At 38.8% G+C, this 26,833-nt stretch overlaps 1 protein-coding gene across 9 annotated transcripts in view; it reads right to left on the bottom strand.

Annotated features, from left to right (window-relative positions):
• Positions 1-26,833, bottom strand: part of diaph2 (diaphanous-related formin 2) — a 340,283-nt gene that overhangs the window by 33,923 nt on the left and 279,527 nt on the right. For 7 of the 9 annotated variants that reach the window (XM_026329686.1, XM_026329680.1, XM_026329683.1 and 4 more), the window contains 3 exons: positions 24,132-24,267; positions 9,735-9,827; positions 8,313-8,378 (listed from right to left, as the gene is read on the bottom strand). In XM_026329686.1, coding sequence (XP_026185471.1) covers positions 8,313-8,378; positions 9,735-9,827; positions 24,132-24,267 — 295 coding nt within the window. The remainder of the gene's footprint in view (positions 1-8,312; positions 8,379-9,734; positions 9,828-24,131; positions 24,268-26,833) is intronic. The other 2 variants (XM_026329687.1, XM_026329689.1) reach the window with 2 other exon arrangements.

Below are 26,833 nucleotides of genomic sequence, written 5' to 3'. Positions count from 1 at the left end.
AATAGTTGAGGTAATGCAGTGTGCAGCCTTATCCTTTGCTTAGCTGGCGATGCCTGCAGGGAGGCAATGCTACAAATTCAGCAACCTCCACTGGCTTTCCACTAATACATGACCCCCACACTGTTTGGCTACTTCCCAGGCCCTCATCGTGCCACCATAAAGTCAGGCTACAGCTTTACATGGAAACCCAGGTTAGCCTATAAACAATACAACTTCACATGTACATGGACACATACACAATAAATAGACTGCACACACAAAAATATCTGTGCATGTATACAAGCACAGAGTTGAGTCAGACATAATTATGCATGCACACACCACACTCACATCAGCACACACCAAACCACAAATCTCTACCCTTTACCATCTTTCTACCAGCCTCATCCACTGGAGGCAGAGGGTCTGTACTGTGGCAAACTGTCTATTTTTAAACTTGACATATTAGTCATCTCTTAAGGGAGTAACATTGTAATTTATGGAATTCATGAATACCAAGCTGTTGTGTTGCCTTCTTGTTTATTTCTCCCCTCCTTCTCGACACAGTGTAACTGAATTCAAATAAACTAGGAGGGACCCTGTCTCTATAAGAGCACAGATGCCAATCAGAAGCAGAAAAGGAAGCTTGGGCAGGTGATAAAATAGATTGAGAGTTATAACTGATTTCTTTTCTCTCCAGCACCCATTAGAGGAACACAATTGGTTAGATGCACAGGCAAAAATCCTCTTCTATTAATCACACACAAAGTGAGAGATCTGTCAGGCTCAACTCAGACAACTGATCTACTCTAAAAAAGTCCCTAGTTTAGTTTGGTTCCCCTTCACCCACTTTTATTAGTCATTATGAGCTGCTAAATATCTTTATATATTTTGCCACGACTCATCTTAGATTTACCACATTTATCCCCCCAAAAGTTCCTCAGAAATCATTATTTCTTTTCCAACTGATTTATATAACCTTCAAGATGCCATGTGGATCATGTGGACAGTGCATTTCACGGCATTATTGTAGTATTACAATAGTGGACCAAAGGTCCTCTGGCAGACCTCTGGCCAGAGATATTGACTTTCAAAACTAATGATCTCAAATTGTACACTTGTGGGTAATTAAGCATTGCTATACACACAATAGCTTACAACAGCAAATATGTCATTGTGAGAATAAACAACAATTACACTGATTACACTCTTAATTGCATCATCCTATGTAACAATCACAAGCAAGGGGACATCTTATTAGAAGCTACAAACAAAAATATGTAAAGGCATAACAAAACAAAAGACCATATCCCAAAAACTTTAAAAATCTAATTTAACCAAAAATATGTGGTTATGTAAACAGTGGAGAGAATGCATCTACAATAGGTATTTGGTGGTCAACTACAACAGCAACATACTTAATGCACTTGATGTGAACGAGAGTGCTGCTAAAGCTTGGAAAAACTCAAACAGGCAAGGGAGTAATTTAGCCCCACTCAAATCCTTCCATCAGACACTAACCAAATAGAAGTCAAAAGAATGAATGTAGAAAGACAATGAGATAAAAGGGAAGAAAAATAAAGAAGTGGCCTAACCACTGGGATTAGCACAAAGTAACTAAATGGGCCATATCACTTTTCCATTACTGGAAAGGAATACCTATTTCAAATGCTGGAATCTGAATTTAAAAAGGTGAATTCTGTCCTCTGTCTTTTGTTTATTCACGTGCAAATGTTTCTTACTTTCCTCTATGGCACATGGAGATTTGCCATCATATCCTTGAGGCCCATCAATAAATAAACTTGACGCAAATAAACAGATAAATAAATAAATGTGAAGAGAGTAGCAAATGGGCATCAGACAGCATTAGTGATGGAACCATGTCAAGCACAATCATGCTTGACTGGAGGAGTGCCTCAGTGTAGGGTGCTTTCTTGCTGATTGTACATTCAGTGTGTGTGTGTGTGCATGTGTGTGAGTAAGGTTTTACCTTAATTTAACCCCTCAGTCTCGGCTGTCCTTTTTAACTCTTTATCATTGTCATGATCTATAAATCTGTTTGCCACTGCACAACGCACCTACTCGCTACATTTCGCTGAATTTGATTCCCTCAATCATGCACATCTTTCATATAAAATCACACATCCATTGTTTTCTGTCTGTATGATGATGTACAGTAAACTGGGTTGTATGATAGAACCAGTGTATTTCACTTTATAAACTGTTTCTCCTTTTAATTTGTCTCAAAAGCAACATAGTAGCTGAAGCTATACAGATCGTTTACTGTTTAAATTCATGTAAAATAAACAGAACACCTTGGTTGTCAAAGTGTGCATTTTGCACTAAGGGCATGAAAAGCTTACTGCTGTTATCAGCTGCAATGAAAGTTTTCTAACAGAGTGTGAGATAGCACAGGAAATGACATAATTGTTACTTCTCCTTGCCGAAGTAAGAAGTAACAAATTATGAATAAATCATTCCTTGATCTAAACATGGTTTGTCATTAATCCCCAGAAAATCTCAAAATTAGCACATTAAAATTAGCAACAATGAGACCTAAACGTTCTTGGACTTCAGAAATGAAAGATAAGAGTAAACACCACACAAAAATACTGGGATTTCATGTAGTAACACTAGTAAGTTAATCATGTAAATAGTCAGGAAAGCAAAATCAAGCTACTTACAGCTGAGATTACATACATTTTAAATATATTTCCAGCTTCATCTTTACTGATATGTCCTATTGAATAATAATAGCTTATTATTGAATGGAACATTAAACATTCGCTCTTTAGCTATATTTATGGGAATTACTATTATCACTCATCACCCAGTCTCCTGTTCCTTTTCTTACACCTCTGTATTACAGACATTAAGTCTGCCTAATGGGAAAATAAAATATTAATTCTTCCTCACTGTGGCTGACAAGTGTAGATAGTAGCTGGCACTTAAAATACAAACATCAGCCTAGGCATTATATATTATTCCTGTCCCTATATTCTTATAACAGCCACATAATATTAAGGAGGTAAAAACACACACAAGTATGACAGGAAGAAGCATTGGATTGTGGTACTGCTTCTTATTGTCAGTGGAACACAAACCCATACAGGATGGCATCCTATTCCACTGCACATTATTTGTTCTCTAGATGATCATCAGTTGGTCCTGCTTTATGCCTAATGAGCGATAAACAAGGTTTAATTCAACTGACGCAAGTTGCCCATCCTTCAACACTAAGCATGATGGCTTGGGCGAGGTTCCATTGGAATTATATGAGGGCAATTTTTCAGCCAGTGGGATGGTCCAAGTGCCTTCTCTGTATTTGGTTTTCAGGCATTCCTTTGGCTTTAAGCTCCCCACATTTATAGGTCTATTAGGAATTCATCAAACAATGAATGATATCAATCTTATTGTGTGAATGTGCCCTGGGTACAAATAAGATAAAACCTTCCATTATGGGGCCTCCCAAACTTATTTGCCCTGCAAAATGGATCCAGTATTGACAATTTACACTTAGGGTGACCTTTCATAACTGCCCACATACTTGAAAGCCAATATTGTTTGGAGAGTGAGCAAGAAACAACATAGCCCACTGCAAACACTCTAAGATTTTATTGAATATGATAAGTTAGTAGACATTTTTGCTCTGCAGCTGTTCATTGATGGTCCATAAGGTGGGAGGACAGGGTACTTTTTACTTCAGTGAGGCCTTTTACCAATAAAACAATACTGGACATAGGTGCTGAGAGCATTGAGTCGATTATAGGCCTAGGTCATTGACTTTATTTCTGAAAAAAAGAATAAGGAAAGAAAAAAATAAGCATTACCATAGAGAATTTCAGCTCCACATAAGTCTTCTCAGACAGGGAGTTATAAAAGGGTATAATGGCATCAAAAGGTGTATGTAGACCGCCTCCAGTTGATACCCTGTACTCAAATAGACAGTTTTAGTATAAACAGAAAAGCATTTAGGGGATACTTAACAGCAGGGCCAAGGGTGAGAGACCCCTGGTGGCCACTCAGAAAGACTACCTTTTATTAAGATTTGATTTATCCTCTCAAAATGGCTCCATGTCACACTTCACTTACTTTACGTCCCCTCTTGGCAGAGTCAAGCAACGAATTAGTTATGCGCCAAGGGTACTCAAATGGTACATAAAATCTTCATCTATATTTCCATGATGGGTTTTCTGCTGAGGATGAAAAATGATTAGGCCCAGAGAAAGCCTCTAGGGGTCAATGGGAGGGACAATGGCTTTGTCTATGCCCTAGGACAGCAAATCTCAAATGGAGTGGCTGTCCATGCCTCAGTTCATTCCCATCTGCCTTTCTTTTTGGCTGTTGATAAATATCCTTATCTATGAGAAACAGGTGATAGATTTCAAGTAGCATGTCTCTACAGAGCTATGCTCTCATCTACTCGATTGATATCTCACATCTACTAAGCCATCCGAGCTATAGCAAGAGGCACCGACATCCTCTGGGTCTCTTTGCCCCAAATCATGTTAGCTCCACTTCCTGGAGTATTGCCTCTAGGGCCACCGCAAAGAATAACATCTATCAACACCCTGAAGTGGAAGCTGGGAGCTTGTGGAGGCAGAAGGCTTTAGCCCTCAACTCAGAGACACCTTACAGCAACAGTCCCTATCAGATATGTGACACAGGCCTGCATGTGTATGTGTGAAACAGTACACGAGAGGAACTGTCAATAAGGATGACAGACAACAACAGCGATAAACTGATGGGTACAACATACATGCAATTTAATTGCTATATGAATTAACAATCACTATCACTTCAGTGATGTCATTTATGAAACAAACATTTGATTTTCTTCAGATCAGGGGAAAGATGAGCACGTAGGTGCCAGGCTGAACATACTGTGGTTGTCTACATTGGAGTGATGTGGATAACAGGCAACTAAGGAAAACATTTCAGTATTAAAAGATCATTTATGTCACAAATGATGATGGAGGATGTAGAAGAACAAATGAAAGTTCAGTGTTGAAATCTCCTTAAAGACACGTTGCTTTGCTTTTTTCATTTGCCTGGAGATTTCATCCACTAAAATTCCATAAGAGAAAATAGGAATTTAATCATTAAACATACAGGGGGTGTGTGCTCTGGCTTGCCCACTTGAATTAACTGCTTGGCTTTGGGGATTAGATAGTTGGTCAGACATTCTGTAACCCTGACAAGCATTATATCATTGCATCTCTGTATTTTAATGGGCATAAGATGATCCCTCCCAGTTCAATGTCAAATAAGTCCTTAAGAGACTTACTATATAGAGCAGAGTAGGGAACTTTTGATGGACTGACCTGTGAAGGTGAAGCAGGAGATAGTGGAGCAGCAAGAAAGAAGCCCTGGTTTGGGATTGTAATGACGTTGAAAAGACAGTAAATAAATAAGATTGGCTTGGTTCTCTTTGAAATCTGATTGATGTGCCTTTTGGGATGCCCCCCAGTATGAAAGACCTACTGAGTCTGTGGCTTTCATCCCTGACCGAAAATCAATGAGGCAGGATGTATGAGAGGCTCCTGCTCTCTACTCACCAATCTCCTGCCAGATATCCAGGTAACTGTCTCACCAGAAAGAGAATACGAGATAGAATAGGAGTAGGCTAACTCTCATCATCTTTTTATCCTTATTCAAGCAAAAACCTAGTTTTACCTTTATGCAGTATATGATCTTTCTCAAATGAGACTGAACCCTCAACAGAAATGTGTATTTTCTGGTCTGCATCAATCCATCTAGTTTCTGTGTGTTGAATTAGGACTGGCTTGTGTAATTGCATGAGTATGGCCTCCCGGGTTAGGTTTTCCATCTTACACAAAATGGAGAAAAGGAAATAGGAAATGCTTCTGGAATTGGGTGTAATTGTGACTGGCAGCGCCTAGAATTGTGTTCTGTCTGACACTTGAGGTAGTCTGCTGAAGTATAGTTTAGCCAGAAGGACAACAATGAACGACATGCTTGGTTTAAATGAACTCCTTTTACATAAGTGAAGATTCTCGTGCGACTCTGAGAGACTCTCTGGTACACGCTGCTCATTTGAGGATGACAGGAGGTTAATCAAGCTTTAAAGCATGAGATTACACCAGACATGACAAGCAGACATGAATAGATTTGGCACACTCAAATAACTACTCAGAGAAATTCTCTGAATTTACTGGTAAACCCCTGTATTAGAGAAAAAAACCCAATATGTAAACAACAAAGGTACATAAGGTACATTAATGCTGACCCCAAAATTACACAATCATTCTCTTAATACTGACTAAAACATCATCAGCTCCCACAATGTACGAAGAACACAATGTGTACGAATAACAACCCAAAGACTGACTTAAGTGACTTCTGTCACTGGGGAACATAATTGTTTCTCTTTGTAGAGTAATGAGTTAGAATGTTTTCCCCGAACTGTATAAAGGTATCTGTCCCCTTTCATGAGTTAAGACAAAATCTCCCTGTGCTCTATAGCAGCTCAACTTATCTCCAGATTCCATTTAAAAAAAAACATCAGTATGTCAAAAGGATTTCGTCTTTCATCACCTCAGAGTAGTGAAACCATGACGCTGTTTATCAAAGCACAGTACTGGGTTCCATATCAATAAAGAGGGGACTATTGGTGCATAATACATTCTGGAGGCATCAAATTGGTTTGCACCTGGGAAAAAAATATTGATGTTGTCATGACACATTATCGAGTGCACCGGTGGCCAACCATTTTCATTGGTACTTATGATGGTCCAGGTTGTATTAAACCCTGGATACAGTGGTCATAGCAACAAGTACGGTAACACAGCCAACAGAGCCACATACTCTAGCTGTGATAATGCATGTTTCAGCCTGTGATCTTCACCAGAAAATGACAGAGGCCCTCAATTTTTAGAACCCTGCTTCCTCAAACATGCAGTTCCTTCCTATCAGTCCACCGTATCAAGTCAAAAGAACTGACCAATACTTATAATACAAACATTACCTTCCTAAAATTATAAACTAAAAAAAAAAAAAAAAAATCTTGACATACTCACTCATCCCTGAACATGGACTCAATGTCAGGTAGTTAAACTTCTGTGGGCTTACGTACATCCAAAACATATTAGTGAGACAGACATTGTTGAAACATAGAGAACCATTTTGTTTTAAGCACCACATGCATCTATAAAAGGCATTTCTACAAAAGGCAAGAATTCTTCAGAAAGAGGCATATCTGGGGTGTTGTTGCATGTTGGTGGGACATTTAGCAAACATATACACAAAAAAAGTAATATACATATATATAATACAAAAGCCTGGAGGTCTACAGACCTCTCTATTGCCTAGTCATTGCCACAAGACAGGAAGTAACATCATGCTGTGACAGCATACAGTAGGCTATTTGGAAGAGCAGGGCAATCATATGACAACTGTGGCTACTCTACAAGACAGAAATTGTGCTGAGTCCATGTAAACTGTGTCCTTCAAGTAGCACAGTTGCTATCAGGATTGTATAAATGGTAGTTCAGGATCAAGCAACTCAATACTAGCATACTTTACTGTATTGGACTTGTAAGGTATTTAGTGTTAAAATTTACATTATTTCTCTTAGCAGCATCAGAATGTGTTTCAAGTACAGATATGGTCTCTGGTTTCTTTATTACTTCTGCACATTTGATGGGATCATATGCTCAAATTAATTTTATTACTGGTAATTAAAAATTTAAAAAATAAATAAATAAACAAACCTGAACTTCCCCTCAGGGTGTAATAACATTTGTCTTATCTACCTTAAATGTTGCATCATTCCTATTCATAAATGTATTTCTTTAGGTAGACTTTTGTTAATACTGACTCTTGACATAAATTTGATTTACTTCCACTGGCGCTGATGTATATTTAGCTTCCAACAGTTCACTTGCTCTTTTTCTCCAATAGCATCATTTTCTCTGTGGATTTCTGTCTTAATGTTATTAACCAACATCATATTGCTTTATGATCATGAATAGTTTCTTTGAAGTGTTACTGCAAATTTATTCTAACTATACATTTCTCAAAATTAGTTTTGAAACTATAGATGCCTTTTCTCAATGAGGAGTTTCAGTTTTAGTTCTAATTTAATTTTATCATACAACTAAAGCGTACATTGAATTTTATAACATACACTAAATTATTAATTAATACCTTAGAACAGGTCATTCTTTGCACTGACTCAGCACAGAACTCTGTGTGTTGTAGACCAGCTCAGCTTGAGCGTTGTGAGAAAAAGGACACGTGATTATGCAGCCAGAAAGAGTGCAGTAAGGGAAGTGCTAGGTTTGGGTTAAGTAAATAATTAATACACACACCTAGAGTTCTGTTACCATAGTTAGCACCCGGCCACCGAGCGGCTGGACAGGAAGGGCTTTGATCACCTGTAACAATGCAGGTTATAAAAAAATGAGGAAAAAGAAAAGGAGAAAAGGAAAAAATGGAGAAGGAAAAGAGAAAAAGGCATCAGAGGTGGTACATTTCAGAAAATTGGCAGGAATGATCCACTCCCAGAGTTTGGCAAAAACGCTTTAGATTTTCTAATGCATCAGCACATACAGTAAATCTGAACACAGACAAAGCTCACAATAAACCCAAATAAAGAACTGGAAAGAGGAATGAAAAATTGTGCAGAGGAAGAATGGCACAGGATATAAAGATAAAGAATATTTAAACATAATGTACAATAACCTGTCCTACATTGCCCTAAATCATATCAGTAGGTGTGTTTTTATAAAGCTAACAATTTTATTTTTGAATGATGTTTTCTATGACACATGCATGTACCAGTTTTGTCACTTGAAATTACTAGTGATAGATCAGATATACAATGCATGTGTACAGTGTGTACTGACATACATGCAGCAAATATATGTGAGCACTGCAAAGGAAAAAACATACATTTTGAAACCTGTAAGCCAAAAAAAGAGCAATGTATATAGTCAATTTAAAATATGACATCAGAAAATATTTGCAAGTAATAGCATTAGTTAACACATCTTACATGACTTAAAAAATTTCATTCAAATTCAACTTCAAATAATTGTCTTGTTTGTAGAAATTTAAGCCTAATTATTATAACTTTGCAACTTCTATAAATGCAAAATTAGACTTAATTGGACAAAATTAGAGAGAGTTATCCATATTTGCGCTTCTTGCTTTTTGGTGTGTAGTCTGTCTATAATAGAATCATCCAATCCATCCACTGGTTAGATTTTAATCCCCTCTTTTTCTCTACAATGATTACCATTGTGGAGATGGAAGCACCTGTGGCTTTTCTGTACAACTCTTGACTTGCATTTCAACTGACCCTGGCACCTCTCGTAGGTGGTACTCCCGTGGGCACAGGCCATTCATCATGGCAGGATTTAATATGTTAATACCAGGATTACAGTAAATCAGCCTCAGTCCAACTGCAGCCAGCATGGCTACATTATAATTAGTCCTTTATGAATGGCAAATGGACTGTGTGTGACACTTATTTGTATGTGCATACATTCCAGTATATGATCATGCCATATGTGTCTATTAGTTGCATACATGAAACTAGTCCAAACTAACAAAATACACACTAATTACTTACAAACTAAAACGCTTTATCTACATAATAGGAGTCAAATATAATAAAGGTAAATTATGAATAGTTAAAGGAAGCAAGTAGATTTTTTTTCAGTTTGTCAGAATAACAGAAATAATGATGTTATGAATTGGGACATGGAGAGTGTTTTCTGCTGCCTTACCATTGCGTGGTGTCCGTTTTCGCCGATCACGGAATGCTGCTCCAGACTGTAGAGCTTCCATTAGGCTATCCATCACACCAGTTTCATCTCCCTCTATAAGAGAACAGATAAAAAAAAGATGTTTACTTGACAATATGTATATCAGGAGAACAGGATGAAGTACATGATAAAATATACGTCCATGTAGTTATGCATGGAATCAATGTATGCCCTCAAAGTACAGGTGCATAAAAAAATCACCTAATACCACAGCTGTAATTCTGAATGAGAGCCTTTTATAGAGTGTATGAGTGTTGAGACAGAGGCCTGTCGCTCAGGCCTATCCTTTTTGTAGTAAACAGCTGTGGAGGTGGAAAAATACACTTACAGCTTAGCAACTTATACAGGCAGAGGAGCCTCGGGATGAAAGCCTCCACTGATGGTCATTGACAGATATTCTTTCTGTGGCTAACGCAGGGGAGCTAAGTGCTCTTTACAAAGATTTAGTGTGGAGCCGCTCAATACCCAGGTGCTCTATCATTGTTCAGTCAATGACACTGGGAATGGCCTTCGAAAAACATTCCCCCTTCCACCGTTCCACCTATTGTTTGGATCCATGAAACTAGAGATGTGAACTGGAGTCGACATGGCTGAAGAGACATTTTGGAAACACTTAAAGTGTTATGAGGCCAACGAAGTGACAAGTTGTGCCGACACTGTGCACATGCAGCATATTGCTCAATGGAAAATGGGTTCAAAAATAAGCTTACTTTCTATATCTGGGTCATCTATCTTTACGCCCCTACTAATGAGTCAGAGGGGCACCCTTTTCATCATTCTGGTCCAGAACAGACATTATTTTAAACTAGGATCATTAGGGTGACTTATTGTGGAGCTAGAGACTTGACCATCAATTCTTTTGCATACATGAGTGAACTAGCTCTTTCCCAGTGTTTACCATTAGGGTCTCCTATCTATCTGGTTTTTGCACTGTGCTTATAGCTATAGCTGAAGGAAAACATTCAAAAATAACTGGAAACAAGTGTTACATTCAGCACACTGCATTTTCACAGACACTGGGGTGATCAATCTTTTCTTATCTACATGTGCTCAAAAAGAAATGACAATCAGGCAAAGTCAATTTAAGAACAAAACACCTTGGCACTGAATGCTACACAATTAATTTAAAGTAATGGTGCATATTTTGCCATTACCACAGAAAGTCATGGCTCTATATGTTTTTCCATTTTCCTCCAGCAACAAATCACCCAACTTGCAACCATTCATGCAAGCAGAAGAAGACAGTATAACTAAGAATAGAAACATTTATTAGACAAATTTTTAAAAAGCAACTCTTCATTCATACACACTAATGTTGTTCTGTATCTCATTCCTACGCTTTCTTCCTCAAGTCCGTCCCAAGGGCTACTTTGAAATCAAAATATCTGTTCCGGCTGTGTGCTGTGCTTAAAAGCAGGCCTGATTAAATCAAGCTTAATTAGACCAGCTTTATCAGAACAAAACCAAAGCTGAGCCAAGTAGTGCTTATCTCAAATTGCAGCACTACACCTCAGATAGCAAGCTCATTGGTTTAAATGGGGGAGCATGGGTTTCATCTGCTGTAGACCTACAGAACAATATGGTAACAACTTGGAGCTATTATAACTGTATCACCTCCCAAGATCTTTCCTTACTCCGTCTCCTTATGTAGGCTAGCAAGGACACAATGTGAGTCTGGCAGAATGCAAAAAGTGGTAAGTGGCAGGTAAACATTTATCTACAACCACCTTGGCACAAGAAACTTTTTGACAGCTCCTTCTTCACTGCCTTCTTCATGGAGACCTAGACATCACAGGGGGCACCTGACACTTTGATCAATTTGTCCTACTTCTAGCTTAACTGTAGCACAATTCATCATTTGTAATGACCAGGACTTGGGAGCCCTGGTAGACTGGGGTTCAGGGGGAGGGCTACAGACACAAAGAACCGAAATGACTAAAATGGGAAACATACTCCCCAGTCACCTCACAGCACTCAATTAACTCTATCCTATTGGGCCACAGCTTAAAGGTTGAGCAGGTCTTACTCTCAGCAAGAAACTCTCACAGATGAGTTTTCAGACTATGAACTTATTAACATCCATCCATCCATCCATCCATCCATCCATCCATTTTCTACACCCGCTTATTCCTTAACCAGGGTCACAGGGATCTGCTGGAGCCTATCCCAGCTCTCTTTTGATTGGAAGGCAGGGGTACACCCTGGACAGGTCACCAGTCCATCACAGGGCCACATAAAGGCACACAGAGACAAACAACCACAGACACTCACTCCTATGGGCAATTTAGAGTCACCAATCAACCTGACATGCATGTTTTTGGACTGTGGGAGGAAACCAGAGTACCTGGAGTAAACCCACACAAGCACAGGGAGAACATGCATGAACTTATATATATAAAATATAATCAGATTTGCAAAGAAAAGGTAAGCACTTAATAGAAAAACATTAATAAACCTGAAAATTATGTGACTACAATTCCAGTATTTTCATCATTACATTTTGTAACATTATACACTTGAGCAGATATTTCTCCCTCATTCCTGCCACTCACTCGTCTTATTTTGAGCTGTTAAACCTAGGGCAAATATTCATTCACTTCTCATTAGCAGCAGTGGTGGATTGCATGCTGGGGAATTACAGAAAAGCTAACCTTTTATGCCCAAAGATCTTTCTCAAGAGGAAAGATCCTTTCTGCTCACAGGAAATTGCTTTCAAAATGGGTTAAGATGGGCTAAGACCCAAGACATTGACAAACCCTTCCAGTGATGAAACACCTTGGTGGGCACCTCAACAGACAGCCCTGGGGTCCTTTAATGATCTTATTAAAGCTTGTGGAAGTGTAGAACACAGCTTTTGCACTTTTAGGTACTTTCTTAAACAGTTAAACCTCTAAGAGCAGAAATAAAGCTCAGTGAAACTCTACCTCCCAGAGAGAGATGGTGTATGTGTTTCATATCTTTCCCTTTGATCCCTGCCTACCTCCAATCCTCCATTCTCCTCCCTCATTTACCTGAATATCAGGCAGTGTTGTGACTCAGAGGCTGTGCCAAATGTAACACCAAGCCCTAGGGACTGGCTCAATCTGCAATATATTTACCAGCAGAACTATCATATTTTCTAATTAGGAGGGATTGCAAGAGCAACATGTTTTCAGTAGGACTGGCATAAAACGTCACACGTCACATTAGTTTCTGCCTAAGAAAAAAAAGTACCTACAGTAAAAGTGCAAGAAAGAGACTACAACACACCATTCAACCAAACTCAGGAACATAGCACAAAGTTGAGTGTTAACAGTTGCAAGGGTGGAAAGGAAGGAAAAGAGAAATAATATGCACATATACTGTAAGTCATTACTGGGGAAGGAAGATATAAAGGAATGAAGGAGGGATCAGTGGAATATAGCGAGAAAGAAAAGAGAAAATAAGTGTATAGAAGACAGAGAGAGACAAGAAAAAATGAAGAGGGTTTCTATGGGTGCGGTAGTGGGTGGTGGAGTGAGACAAGACACAAGGTCGTAAAACACCTTCCTGGATACTTGACGGTGTGAGCCCTGTGACATTTAATTATTTCTAAAACATACACTGCAGTAAGCAAGCACAAGCATAAAAACCCCCACCTGCACTTAAAACCTTCCTACACGTTTTTAGTGACACAAACTCATGTTCAACATTTACAGGAGTGTTGACTTCACTTAACTAATCCAAATTAATGATGCATATTTCTCTTCTGATAAGTGAATATGAGTCTGATAAAGACAGCAAGAGAAGTGGATAAATAGTTTAAGGAGCAGAAACAGAGGAACAGTACAATAGTTAATGCCAGCAGGATGACTTGTGCTGACCGCTGCTCATAGATGGATCAGGTAAGAAAGACAGGAATCTAGCCAGATGCAGCACTACAACCCCATACAAACTCTTAATCCACAGTTAAGGACCAATTAGGAATCAAACAAATAAAACTTACATTATGCAAAACATGAATTTCCGTTAGTTTATTCCTACCACTTAAAATTTGTCATCTACAACATTCAAAATGTGTATATTACGGCAAAACAAAAGAACAGCTGTTGCCTCAAAAACATGACAAAGCTTTTCACTCAATCATCCAAGCAGAAAACATTCTATGTATGTGAATGAAATGCTGGGCTCTCTTTTTAATCACCAAAGGCATTGCATTCCTATAATTATGCAGCAGTGTCAACAAAGCCTGTTCATAAATTCAATTTGCTATCTGTCATCTCCCGTATGTTGTGCTGAGGAGAAAAAACACAGCCGATCGATTGAGAGCTCAATTTCTGATGGTTCACATGCAGCCTTCATCATTCATGGGGGGAAAGAGAGACAAAAAATTCTAAAAATCTTGTCTAAAGAGCAGAATTCTAAAAAGCTTCTGTCTGGTAATGGCAAATTATGACATCCTATATGCCAAGTGTGAAGCTGGTAGCAACAGTGGCATGTTAATTAAAAAGATAAATAACAGCAAAGCGTACAAAATACATACATTTATTATAGTCACATATTTTAATCAATCACAGCAACATATCCCCTGAATTTATATAAGCACAGCACTTTTCTCCTTAACCAAAATAAAGTGCTTGAATCTTGAATATTGGGCATAAGAGATATGCCTATTATCTACTACTATCCACTGTCCTTCCACTAGTCAGTGCCTGAGACTAATTTGTACTGTATTGAGATCTAATGAGAGCTTACAGGCCTGGTGCTTGATGAATTAAAACCATTGTGAAAGTTTAACCTCGCCCCTGTTGTCTTGCACGTTTCCAGGTGGAGAAGATGAGAAAGAAAAGAAAACAACTCACTCCTATTTTTTATTTATTTTTTTGCTCGCTCTGGATTGTTTTTGAACACATTTGTGCCCATCTGTTCCCTCGCAGAAAGTCACCTGTGCAATTAACCTGGACCATTAGCCGTGAAACAAAGGCCTTGGTGCAGGGAGGGGTTGCTGCTTTCTGGCCTGGTGGCGAGGCAACAACCATGCTTTCTTTTAATCTCATCTCTCTGCTTCCCGCATGTATGCACCTGGTTTTGTGTTACTTTCACACCTGAATTCATGCTCAGCTACCTAGATGTTCACGACCACCTGCACTACCCATTGCCCCCTCCCCTTATCACTTTGCTGTCTACTCTCTTACTGTCTGGCTTTTTGTAGAGTAACCCTGTCCCCTCACCCTCCTTCGTTGCAGCTCCTAAGACCTGGGCAGGCAGAGACCATTACCACCACAGAGAGCACAGAGAACACATGTGCCCGAAGGACAGCATTCATGCACCTGTTAGATGTCTTTCCTTTGTTTTTCCATGCATCATCTTTTTCCAACCCTGACAAAAGCTTTGACACAGAAAGCCCCTGTCTTCATGTTGTAGGTGTATATATGTGTGTGTGTATATATGTTTACTAGTCCACTTAAAATAGAGTTAAGGAACAAGGGGAATCAAAGGGCAACAAGGCTAATAAAAAAGACCGATTTGCTTTTTGATTAATCTGGATTGTTTTACTGTAAGAACTTGATGAGCAAACCCACTCATGTCCTCCAAAACTCAATTAGGGATGCTCCCACAACCCTCCATTCCAGGGGAGTGGCAGTGTAGCTGCTACTTTACTCTTGCTGTGAGCCCCTGTGTGGCGCCAGGGTCAGTGGGAGAAAGGAATGAAAAATGTGGACAGAGGGTAGAATGTCTTCAAAATGGAAAAGGTGAGTGGGAGGTGAAAGCTGTATTGTGCTTGACATGGATGTACTAGAGACAAGTATTCGAGCAAGGCTGGAGTGGTCACTGCAGGCCTGATCCCTGAAAGAAAGAGAGATGTCCTGTCTGTGAAAGACTGGGGGAAACGTAGAGAGAAGTTGGATGTCGACAAGGGAGAGATGAAAGTGGATTAGCAGCCGTGGCGATTTGCATTCTGTGGTGGAAACGAAAGCCCCTGCGATGCCCCGAATAGCTGGATGCATGAATAAGTAAACAAACAAAAACAAAAATAAACCCTCCATCTGGATGGATGCTGCGAGGCCCCAAGTGAGAAACAGTAGGGAGGGGAGGTTGGGAAATGGGAAAGGGGGAAGAGAGATGCTTGCAACGTAGCATTCACCACACTCCGCTTCCTCTGCTATCTTTTACTTCTACACCCCCCAACACCACTAACCATACTGTATCACCATCCACTGCTTTTGGCTAGTTTGCCCAGTAACACCATCAACACTCAAGGGAGAGCTCCCTTGCAGCACTGACAGATGTTAGGTTGACATATTTTTTTCTGAGCCACGTGGGTCAACATGCTAAGGTGCCAGCAGGGCCATAGGGGCCTGTTCACACAGCACAGGAGACCACCAGTGCTCCTTTTCCATAAGATCAGTGCCAGTAAATTTAGTGCAGTTGGCACACTGAGTTTAAGTATTGTTGTGGTAGAATGACAAAGAAGCCACTGTGAGCAGATTAAATGAAGAGTTGCAGGTAACTGGTGTTTATTGTTATTGCAGTTTGAGTGAACCTCAAACCTCCAACACATTAACGAGCTGACAGCACCTTTTACAGTGCTGCTCTGGCATATGGACAAGCACAGCTTTGATCTATTAGTGCCAATGCCAACATCACAGGCTCCAATCACAGCTGATTATGTGTATGGTAAAGCATCTTAACTGTACATATATTTATCATTTATGACTGATCATACCAGGGTTACACTGATAAGTCATGTTATTAAAATAAAAGGGATGTCAAAGAGACTTTGGCATGTGGAAGTGCACTGAGATGCTATAAACATTTTGGATTTCATCTGTCCAGACATTTTAAATGAGTTTTGGAATCCATATCAGATAACATCTGAACCAAACCCCCACATGGGCTGTTTGCATCAGTGAGAGGCGGTGCTGTCTGGGGAAGCTAAATGGATTTGACAATGGGATTTGATGGTCTTTGTAGTGAGGGTAATTAGGTTTGATTGACTGTAAAGTGACTAGTGAGGTCCAGATCTGGGAGGGGAAATGATCAGATACTTGAACCACCCACAAATTAATGAGATTCAACTGTGCCTGAGCTGATTTCACCAAGGAGAAGAGAAACATTTACAAAAGCATTGGGAGAGACAAAAGTATGAGGCGGCATGGGTATAGTGAGTGAGTGAGTGAGTGAGTGAGTGAGTGAGTGAGTGTGTGTGTGTCTGTGTGTGTCTGTGTGTGTGTGTGTGTGTGTGTGTGTGTGTGTGTGTGTGTGTGTGTGTGCGTGTAATTCAAAATGGGAGCGACAGAGAGAACAAGAGTGAACAGTAAGGAGAGATGAATTGGTTTATGTGTCAGTTTTTTGATTATGGACTTAACCAAATTAAAGTAAATGTGATTAAAATCTTTAAGATGCAATCTAGTATCTTTTTGTCTTGCTTATGCAAGATAGTGCCACAAAATAAAATTAAAAAACATGTATAGGTATACATAAATAAGCTAACCTTAAATAAAAATGTTACATTATTCCCTGGCATTACCGTTAATTACTAATGGATCATGATATTTATAATAGAATATCAAAGGTCTTCCCATGAAGCTATCACTGTTTTCCTTATACTGACATTTATTTCTGGAATGCATTTCCATTTTTATAAACTGATATGAGCATTTTATTGTATCACCTTCACTTACAAGATGCCATTTTGCAGTGAATAAAGTGAATTTAATCCTGCCGTGTAATTTGTGTACTGTTTACTTCTCCTTTTTTGCTTTTTCTGATTCTATTCATGCTGCCTGTTCTTGGAGGACTTGACTGAGATGCAGTCAGCCATACTCTGTTTGTTACAAATGCCCTGTGGAAGATTCTGATTTGAACTGGAGATATAGCACAATCTAATGCTGTTATTTATTGGAATGGGTGTATAACAGCTGATAATTCAGGTGCCCTTGTTCATATCTTTTAGGGTAATGATGGAATTCACCAGTCAGGAGTTTCAGAGCGCACACTGCTCTTCCTGGACTCTAGATCAACACAGCTCAAATACAAGGACAGAGGAATAGGCAATATGCTCTGAGTTTACCATTACACTGATTCTTCATTTTTATGACTCATCAGAAACTACAAATATATAACCAGACATTGGTATGATAAAGAAATTACACTTTAGCAGATTCAGAAGCACTGTACCATATATCATCATTATATTCTGCAAAGGGCTGTCCTAGTTCGTTATATTCTATATTAAACATGAAGGTCAGGTTTAGCTCCCCAATACTGCCTTAATTTTCCAAGCTAAGCTGAGGAATAGTGGGTATCTCTTTCAGAAACATTTCTTTTATCTGCTTGGGTTTCTGACCTTCACGTCTCTACAAGCTATCTCTCCTGGTAATACTGTTTGCCATGTCTGCTGTGCTGTGGAGACACTATGCAAACTTAGAGAGCTAACCTGTCTACACCAATGCTGCCTGTCAGTGCTTGTCTATGATCACCTAGCTGGCATTGCTGTGACGCAGGTATTCACTGGCCTACCGGCAGCTGTCAGTGTCCCACAAAGCCATCAATCCATATCTCTGCCTCTGTCATTCCTGACAGGGCTGTGCCAGCCACAACCAGTTGGCCAGCTGCCCTCAAATAAGTCAATTTAGTTTAGCATGCCATAATAATAAACACTGGTAATTGGTAAACAAAAAAAAAAAAAAAAAAAAAACAACAAAACACTGTCATAACTTGAAAATGAAGAGAAAACAAGAAAAAGACAAAACACAGACTCAGAAGGACATGTTAGCATTTAAATAAATAGAGGGACTCTTACTAACTTCCTGTCTGTGTATATGTGAATGTGGATTTTAAATGTGTATTATTTAACAAATGTTGTATGTGGATTGCATTAAACACTCAGCATTAGGAAGGCAAATAGAGGTCTGAATGGGAAAGAATGCCTAGATGAGCACCAGCACAAAAATGCCTTTGGAAAGGAAAGGACTCACAGTAATTGTAAAATAAGATGTAAGGACGTAATGAAATGACCATTTAAGAACTAACTTACAATGAACAACAATCCAGTTTACATGTTTAATATCTGCTCTCTGTACCTTTGCAATGTTAACATAATCACACCTATATTTCCTACTAACAAGTAATTTCTTAGCATGAGCTCAAGTATGCAGCTGCTGTATGTACAAAGATAACTATATTTAAGATTATAATGAATTTTGTTCAAAGGTAATATTAATAGAAACAGCAGAAAAAAAAAATTCCACCATAATATTCCCATAGAGCAAGCCAAAGCATGGGTCTGCATTCTGTTGGTGTCTGCAAGCTGTTGGGAAATAGATTGAGTTGGTTGAGTGGGCTTTAATTCATACAGTAAAAAAATATCACTTTGTAGGTAAACCGTAATAATAAAAACATCATCTAGAAAGCCTCTGTGTGTTTTAGGGTTTCAATAATTCTGTCTAGGACAATTTTAATAACTGATTTTACAATTAGTTCGTTTTCGAGTCAAATCATTTTATTTTCAGACCTCAGTTTACTTAAAAGTTTTCCTCCCTTACATTAGTACAGTTGGGTTACATTTAATGTGTGTAGTCAACTGAGATAGCAGACAGTTGGTACACTCATAAAAGGTGTTGTAAAATTCATAAGCTACAACCAATATGCTTCGAGTCTTGATATTCCTCAGGTTGACAGTAAAAATGTTTTTCAGTGTTTCATTGGTGAAGGGGACTATTACACAAGCTACTACAACTAATCACACAATGAAAACCATACTGTAAAAAGTAGAAAACATGTAAAACATGAAGTTCTTCACTTTTTTCCTGTGCTACCTGGAAGCAATCCCTGGACTAAAATAAAGGGTTCAAGAAATTTTTTATTTATTTATTTACTCATTTTGTTTCTGGTGGTTTGTTTATTCCTATGTGCCTTATGCCAAGCTGCATTGTGCTCAAAGAGGCATGTGCACTTTCCGGCTCTGTTCAAAGCTTAGTCGATTTGACTGGGGTACGCAGTTGACATGTGGGTGCAGACACTTGCCCCAGACAGGGGCACTGACCCCAGTGATGCCAGCCCAGTATGCAGCCATGGGGGCCTGCTACTGTACACAAATGCCTTGGAGAAAGAAAGTCCAGATGCTCTACCATGCTCTGTCTCTTGAAACAATGTCACGCATGCTGTTAGTGACACTGTTTCATACGCTGCACTAGAAAAATACACTGATGTAACAAACTATCTTTCCTTGTTTTAGACAGAGGCATTAGTTCAGGTTTATTTTACAGTGTTCAACTGTTATTTCCAATGAAGTAAAGCGATTTAGTAAATGTTGAACATCTGGTCAGTTCACGAGAATATGGAAATCCACTTAGAGCAAATTAAAACAAATGGGGTGACCGGATAATGATTTCATTAGCATTTTCCTACATTAGGATTTCTAATACTTCACAAGGAACATATGTTTAGTTCTGCACTTGTCTAATCTATCAATCATGTTTGTTGAAGACATAGGCAAGTCACTGAACTTGTAGAGGGCATAATGCTGAGTTTTATCAGCTGGGAAATTAGAAAAAAAAAAGAAAAAAATCCATTTACTAAAAGCGTTTGTTTCCCCTCCTCCATCCTGGTGCCATTCTGGCAAAAGCTAAATAAATTAAACTCCCATTAAATATGCATTTCATTGTTAATCATTTGCAAGTGGAGAGGATTAGGTCACAATTTGTGAAATTACATAAAATCTATCTATTCCCAAAAACAGCTTTTGAAATTGCATTCAACACATGATCCATCAAACAATCTTTTAAGCAATGAGTAAATCAGTAAATCAAAAAAAAAAGATAAAAGATATTGACCTGTAAATAATTCTCATAATATAAGGACCATATGTTTATGCAATCTGTTCATGCTAAAAATGTACTTTATTCAGGTCAGCAATTCATTTATTCATTCATTTCTACTGACGGTGGATTTGGATATTCAGAGCCTGTTCACTTTTTGCACACTAATATATTCTTAAATGGATACAATGCCATATTACCCATCAATCTACATTCAATAACCCATAATGACAAAGTTTAACAAAGTTAATATTTTTAGCCAAATCAAAAACTGAAATCTCTCCTTTGTAAAGTATTCAGACCCTTAAATCAGTACTTTGCCAAAGCTGCTTTGGGAGCAATTATAGCTTTTAGTCTCTACAAGCTTTGCACACTTAGATTTGTGCAGTTTATCACGGTAAAATAAAAAGAAAACCCTGTGTAACTCCTTTAGATTAAATCCATTGGAGCATCTGATCTGCCATCTTCAGCTCTCTTCACTGATGTTCTATGGGACACAAATCTGAGCTGTGGCTGTGCCATTCAAAGCCACAGCAGTCTTGGCTTTATGCTTCATGTCATTGTCATGCTGAAAAGTGAACTGTTGCCCCAGTTTCAGGTTGCACGCATCCTGGTGCTGGTTTTTCAAGGACCTCTCTATTTAACTGTACTCTTCCTTTACTCAATTCTGAGCAGTCTCCTTTCCCTGTCCACATAGCACGATGCTGCCACCAGCATGCTTCATGGTAGGGATGCTATTAACCAGGTTATGAGCAGCATTTGGTGACGGCTGGACAAAGTGCTTGGAGTTCTGTCCAAAACATTCAATTTTGTGTCATCAGACCAGAGAATGGTTTTACTGATGTTTTTGAGAGCCTTTTAAATGGCACTTAGAAAACTCCATGCAGACAGTTTTGTATTGAGTCTAGGGGCTTCTCTCTACTCAAAGAGTGACTGATTACTGGTTTACTGTTCATCTAATTGGCAAAGGGTCTTCTTTCCTGGTTATGCTAGGAAGAGTCCCGGTGGTTCCAATCACTGAAGCCACTGTACTTCTGGAAACACGCAGCGCTTTAGAAATTGTTTTATAGCCTCGCTCTGATCTATGTGTCGCTATAGTTTTATCACACAGGTTTATAGAGAGGTCCTTTGATTTTATGTTTTTTTTCTGACGTGTGCATTGTGGGACCATAAGTAGACAACTAAGTTCTGATTGAACCCACAGGTGACAACGTGCCAGCTGTCTGGGCCCTTTCAGTGTGAAGTCTGCATGTTCTCCCTTTTCACTGGATGTTTTCTCCAGGTACTCTAGCTTCCTCCCACTATCTAAAGACACGCAGATTTGGTTCACTGGCAATTCAAAATTGCTCATAGGTGTGAATACCTGTCTGTTTCTATGTGTCAGCCTTGAAACAGACCTGCCTTGGGATCTCCAGACCGTCATGACACTCAGAAGGACAAGGCTATACAATGGAGAGATACATTTCTTAAAACTTGTTTTCATATTGCCATTATAAGTTATTCAGTGTAGACTATGACTATGTTCTGGATAGTGTCCATCTATATCTATCTATATAACTATGATTCAGGTTAGGGTTAAAGAACAACAGAGAATAATAAGCATGTAAAACTGAAGATCTTTTTGCAGCACTTCAATTAGCCTTTCAACCTTTAAAATGCAAAATTAATGTGGAAAATGTTTGGACATGATTAATTAATGGTGAGAGGAATTAAACAAGCCTCTTCGTGCCATACACTACCTTATTTTCATCAACCTTCACAGAAAACACAGCTGATGCTCAGCATGAAATATTAATGTGAAAAGTCTCCTCAAATAACTAACTTCTCAAAATATCTGAATCACATATAGAATTTTAAAACAGTGGGTGAGAAGAGTCAAGACTCTCAAGCCAAGGCTGTCAACTGGTGAGGAGCAGAGACAGAGAAAAGGATGTTCCAAAAAAAGAAAAAAAAGAGAAAAAAAACTTCTATTTGTATTCCAGCTAAAACAATTTAAAGAGAAACAAAGAACAGAGTGAGAAAGTGAGAAGAGTGGAAAACCAATCTGCTGTAACATCCAACCTGCTTCTGGCTCAAGTTCAGATTTACTTTCATAGGATCCATTTAAAGAGCTCCACATTTGATTGTCCTTTCTCTAGTTACATTTCACACAGAGACAAGTTGGTACACAAAAAAGAGCTATTAAAGACTTAATGAAAATGTGTAGTCAATTTAGATAAGAACCTTGACAGGAGAAAAACAGCCTGGGTTTAGCACATCTTGAATTTAAGTGTGTTTTTCATAACTGCCAAGGTCATTGTCATCACAAAAGTCCAGCAAGCAAGGTGCTGGTGTGGAGGACAATCCCTACTTTATCCAAGGCTGCAGGCAATGCTGCCCATGTCATCCTCATGTTTTATTCATACAAGTCATATTATGGCATTCAGAAACTGCGATCAAAATCTGCTCTGGCAGAAATATTTAATATTATACCTACTTCTCTACCCTTCTCCATCTGGTTAGCCAGCATAAGAGAGAGGGGTAGACAGCCTCCTTCAGCTCAGCCATGTTGGATTATTAAAAGTGAAGTTTTCAAAGAGGTCACTGCTCAGAAAAAAAGAGAAAGAAAAAAACTGCAGCATGCATCAATTATCTTGGAGAGTTTGTGGCATACTGAAGACTGTCTTGTCACATTTCCCAATGTGGCTGAGCTACAGAGAGGTCCTTGGCTAGTGCTGACATTTAGAAGCTGGTGAATTGTGAAAATCTCAAGTCTGTTTGTCAAAAAAATGGACAAAAGACCACACTGACTGCTTACAAAGCCCCTTCAGGCTTGAAATTCCTTCTCAATGTCATTGACATAACAAGACACAGACATCCAGCTCTGTTGCTCCAATTTTTCTTGTCTGTACAACTGCAACTTACACTGATCAATACACTTGTTTACTGGCATCACTAGAGGACAATACAGTAATTTAAATTAATTATAAAAATAAATATAGCATGCTGCCCACAAACATTCTCAGACTGGAGGAATGATCATTTTCTGTCATATGGCTTGCATATAACTCTTGAAAACAAATAACAGCACAGTCGTTTTGGGAGTGTAATCTACAGGGCCATTTTCAGCCTTTTTAATCAGTGCACCATAGCTTCCTAGCTTTACGTGGGATCTACATCTGTCTGCCCCTGCAAGCTCTAAAGAAATTATTTGCATGTATTTATCACTACATACCAGTAACTGGTACAACTCAATTCTACTACTATTGCTTGTAATCTGTTAAATGTGTTGAAATGCATGCACTTATTGCAAAAGAGAATTGTTCTGTGTAAATGTACTGTGGAAAAATCTATCCAAAATTTGTATAATTTGTCTATTTTGTATCAGTATTGCATCGATTAGGGAAGTGAGTATAAGATTCCTAGCTGAAAAAGATGACTCCCTGCACTCCTATATACTATTCTCTTCTTTCTTAGTTTAAATCTGTGTGAAACACAATTCCATGAAACTCCCTTCCCATCCTCTTGCTGTCCTCCTCCTAACTCTCTACCTGGCTCCCTGTCTGTCTCTGTGGCGGCACGAGGAGAAGTGGCATACCTTTGTTCATGTCAAGCAGCTGCTTCTTCTTTTGCTGGCGCTCCTGCTTCTCGCGTTCTGCTTGCTCCCTCGCCAGCTTGGCTCTCTTGATCTTCTCCTCCATTTCCCTCTTCTTGTGGTTCTCCTTCACTGCTTCCTGATGAGAGACACACACAGGCACACAAACAGATAAAATCAGAATCTGCCTCCTGCCATCACCACTCTTTTAGTGTCTTTGCTACTGTATAGTGTTCAGAAGCAGACCCATACCATCAGCAAATTCTTATTCAGTGAAGAGTTGTGATATTTAAAGATAAGCGCCTGGAATAAGCAATATATCATGTCTTGTGCATGGGCTTTTTAAATTCAAATGTATTTGTCTTTAAGGCCTCTGCAATTCTTTCCATATTTCCATAACTCACAGAACTGAGTCATTGTCAATAATTAATCAATACAGTAATTTATAGCGTGTGCACCAGGCTACATGACTATTACACATAAATATAATGCTGTTTATTTTCTTTGACGAGAAAAGAAAAGTGTAGTGCCAGTGTTTCTCAGTTTGTCTCTGAGGAGGAAAGAGATATCATCCTCCTCCTCCTTTGTGACCGCCTGAAATGTCAGGAAGGAGTTTGAGAAAGAAAGATAATCAACATTACGGATTCAGCCTTTACAAATGTGTCAGTGTGTTCAGTTTGTGCCAACAGAGTAAGATATAACTGTGTGACCTTTGGAGGCAACAAAACATTCTCTCCTCGATGGCTTGTAGTGCAGCCCTTGACAGGGCCCATCATAGGTGTTAGCATGTTATACTGTATGCATATACATACATATGAGCCTGTGAGCCTATGCTGGAGTTCACGGGCATCTCAGTGCTTCTGCTAATCTGTTGTGTCCCCCGCCTTATGTATTCATATATGTGTGTATGTGTGTGTGTGTGTGTGTGTGTGTGTGTGTGTGTGTGTGAGTGTCAGTAAGTGAAGGCATTGCCCTGTTTGTGCACTGATATAATAAGTGGCGACAGCCCCCCAGGCCCTCCATCTAATGCCCCTGTGGTCCTGATGTGTGTGTCGTGTTGGCAGCTTAGACAGAGGGATTATGGGGATTGTGGGGAAGGAACAAGGAAAGAGCAGCTCATCATGCCAGTCAATAGTAGAGCTTTGCGCCATGTCCAAGGACACAAGCCCTCATTGTCACTGTCTTCTTGTTGGATGACAAGGGCAATACGAAAGAGAGGGTGAAAGACATTCAGAGGAAGTGGGAGAAAGAGAGGTGTATGTGTGTGTGTGTGTGTGTGTGGTGGGGGCATGGAAATGGAGAAGTCAAGTGAGAATGATATAAGGAAGCATGATAGAGAGAGAAAGCTAAATAATGAGAGTGAGTTTTTTATTATGTGCATTATAAAAATGTAAGAAGAGATGTTTTGCTTTGTCAGCTACTATAAGATGGTGAACAGTCACAAATCAACATAGATTTTATTGCTACATCAAATGGTACAGCTCTGCTCTAAAAAGGTTGTGCAGGCTGTGTGCACTTTGCAGTATGAGAGCTGTGGGCTAGATTCAGTAATGAAATGGTTAACTTGCACATTTTGTTTAAGTGATGGGCAGGAATGGCAGCACAACTCAAATTGATTTCTCTTCTTATTCACTGACAGGATTCGATTCATTTTGGAAGCAATATCACTGCACTGCTCACAATCTAAAGTACAAGTTGGAAGATAAATTATGCAGGTTACAAATAAAATCCTTCTGGCAAAACTTATTTTAAACAAATAACGAATTCTAACTGTAAACATGATTATGCAATGTAATTATGTTGCTCTAATCAAACAGCAACTCTATTTGCCATAGCAACAAATATATTTTCACTTATTTTTTTTCTGTACCATTCTCTTTGATGGCCCCTCTTTTGCTGTTGGCAATAACTGATTGTATCAGGTCTCATTTTCTTGGTAACTCTGCATTCTGTAGGAGGACATACAAGAGATAAACAATTCTCATAGGATGTGTTTTCAAAAATAATCTTCAGTGTAGAGAACTAGATTTAAACCTCTTGGAACAAAAGACAAACGATCTGGTTCCTTTTGAATCTGCTCAAATATTGTATATGAATTCCACCAGTGTTAAAAAATAAGATGAGAAAAATCCATCTTGTTTTCTCTGGAGTACTATAGCCTATTCAAGATCATAGTACAATATTTACAATATCATTTCAGGTGACCATGGAAACAAGTTATTTTTGGCCTTCACATTTTGTCCTCTGCACTTAAGTGAAGATCATAACTGTAGTTATAGTGCAAACCAATGAAAGCTTAAATAATTATTAAAAAGAAAACTACAAAAACTTTGATCTTCTAATTCAGGTACACAATGTCTGTATAATAAACATTCAGTTCCACTGAGGGACACCTAGGTCCAGCAAAAGTAGGGTTTTGAAACATAATTTAGCACCACATGACAATTAAAATATTACACAGGAACTGAAGCGATGTATGATGATTCATCACTTTTTATGGCAAATATTACATTTAAAACAATGTTTTATGAATGTGAGTATTCAAATTCAGTCATTAAACTCAAGGGTCATTTTAGATTCTCCCGAGCTCAGTGAATGGCACTTGCTTAAATGTCCGAAAAATGTAGGCTAACCCCTGTTATATGACAATAAGTAGTGGCATTATTAATGTTTCTCACTGAAGACACACATAGATTTAGACAACG

The sequence above is a fragment of the Mastacembelus armatus genome, chromosome 10 (assembly GCF_900324485.2).
Source record: "Mastacembelus armatus chromosome 10, fMasArm1.2, whole genome shotgun sequence".
NCBI lineage: Eukaryota > Metazoa > Chordata > Actinopteri > Synbranchiformes > Mastacembelidae > Mastacembelus > Mastacembelus armatus.
This window is presented reverse-complemented; position numbering and strand designations above follow the sequence as displayed.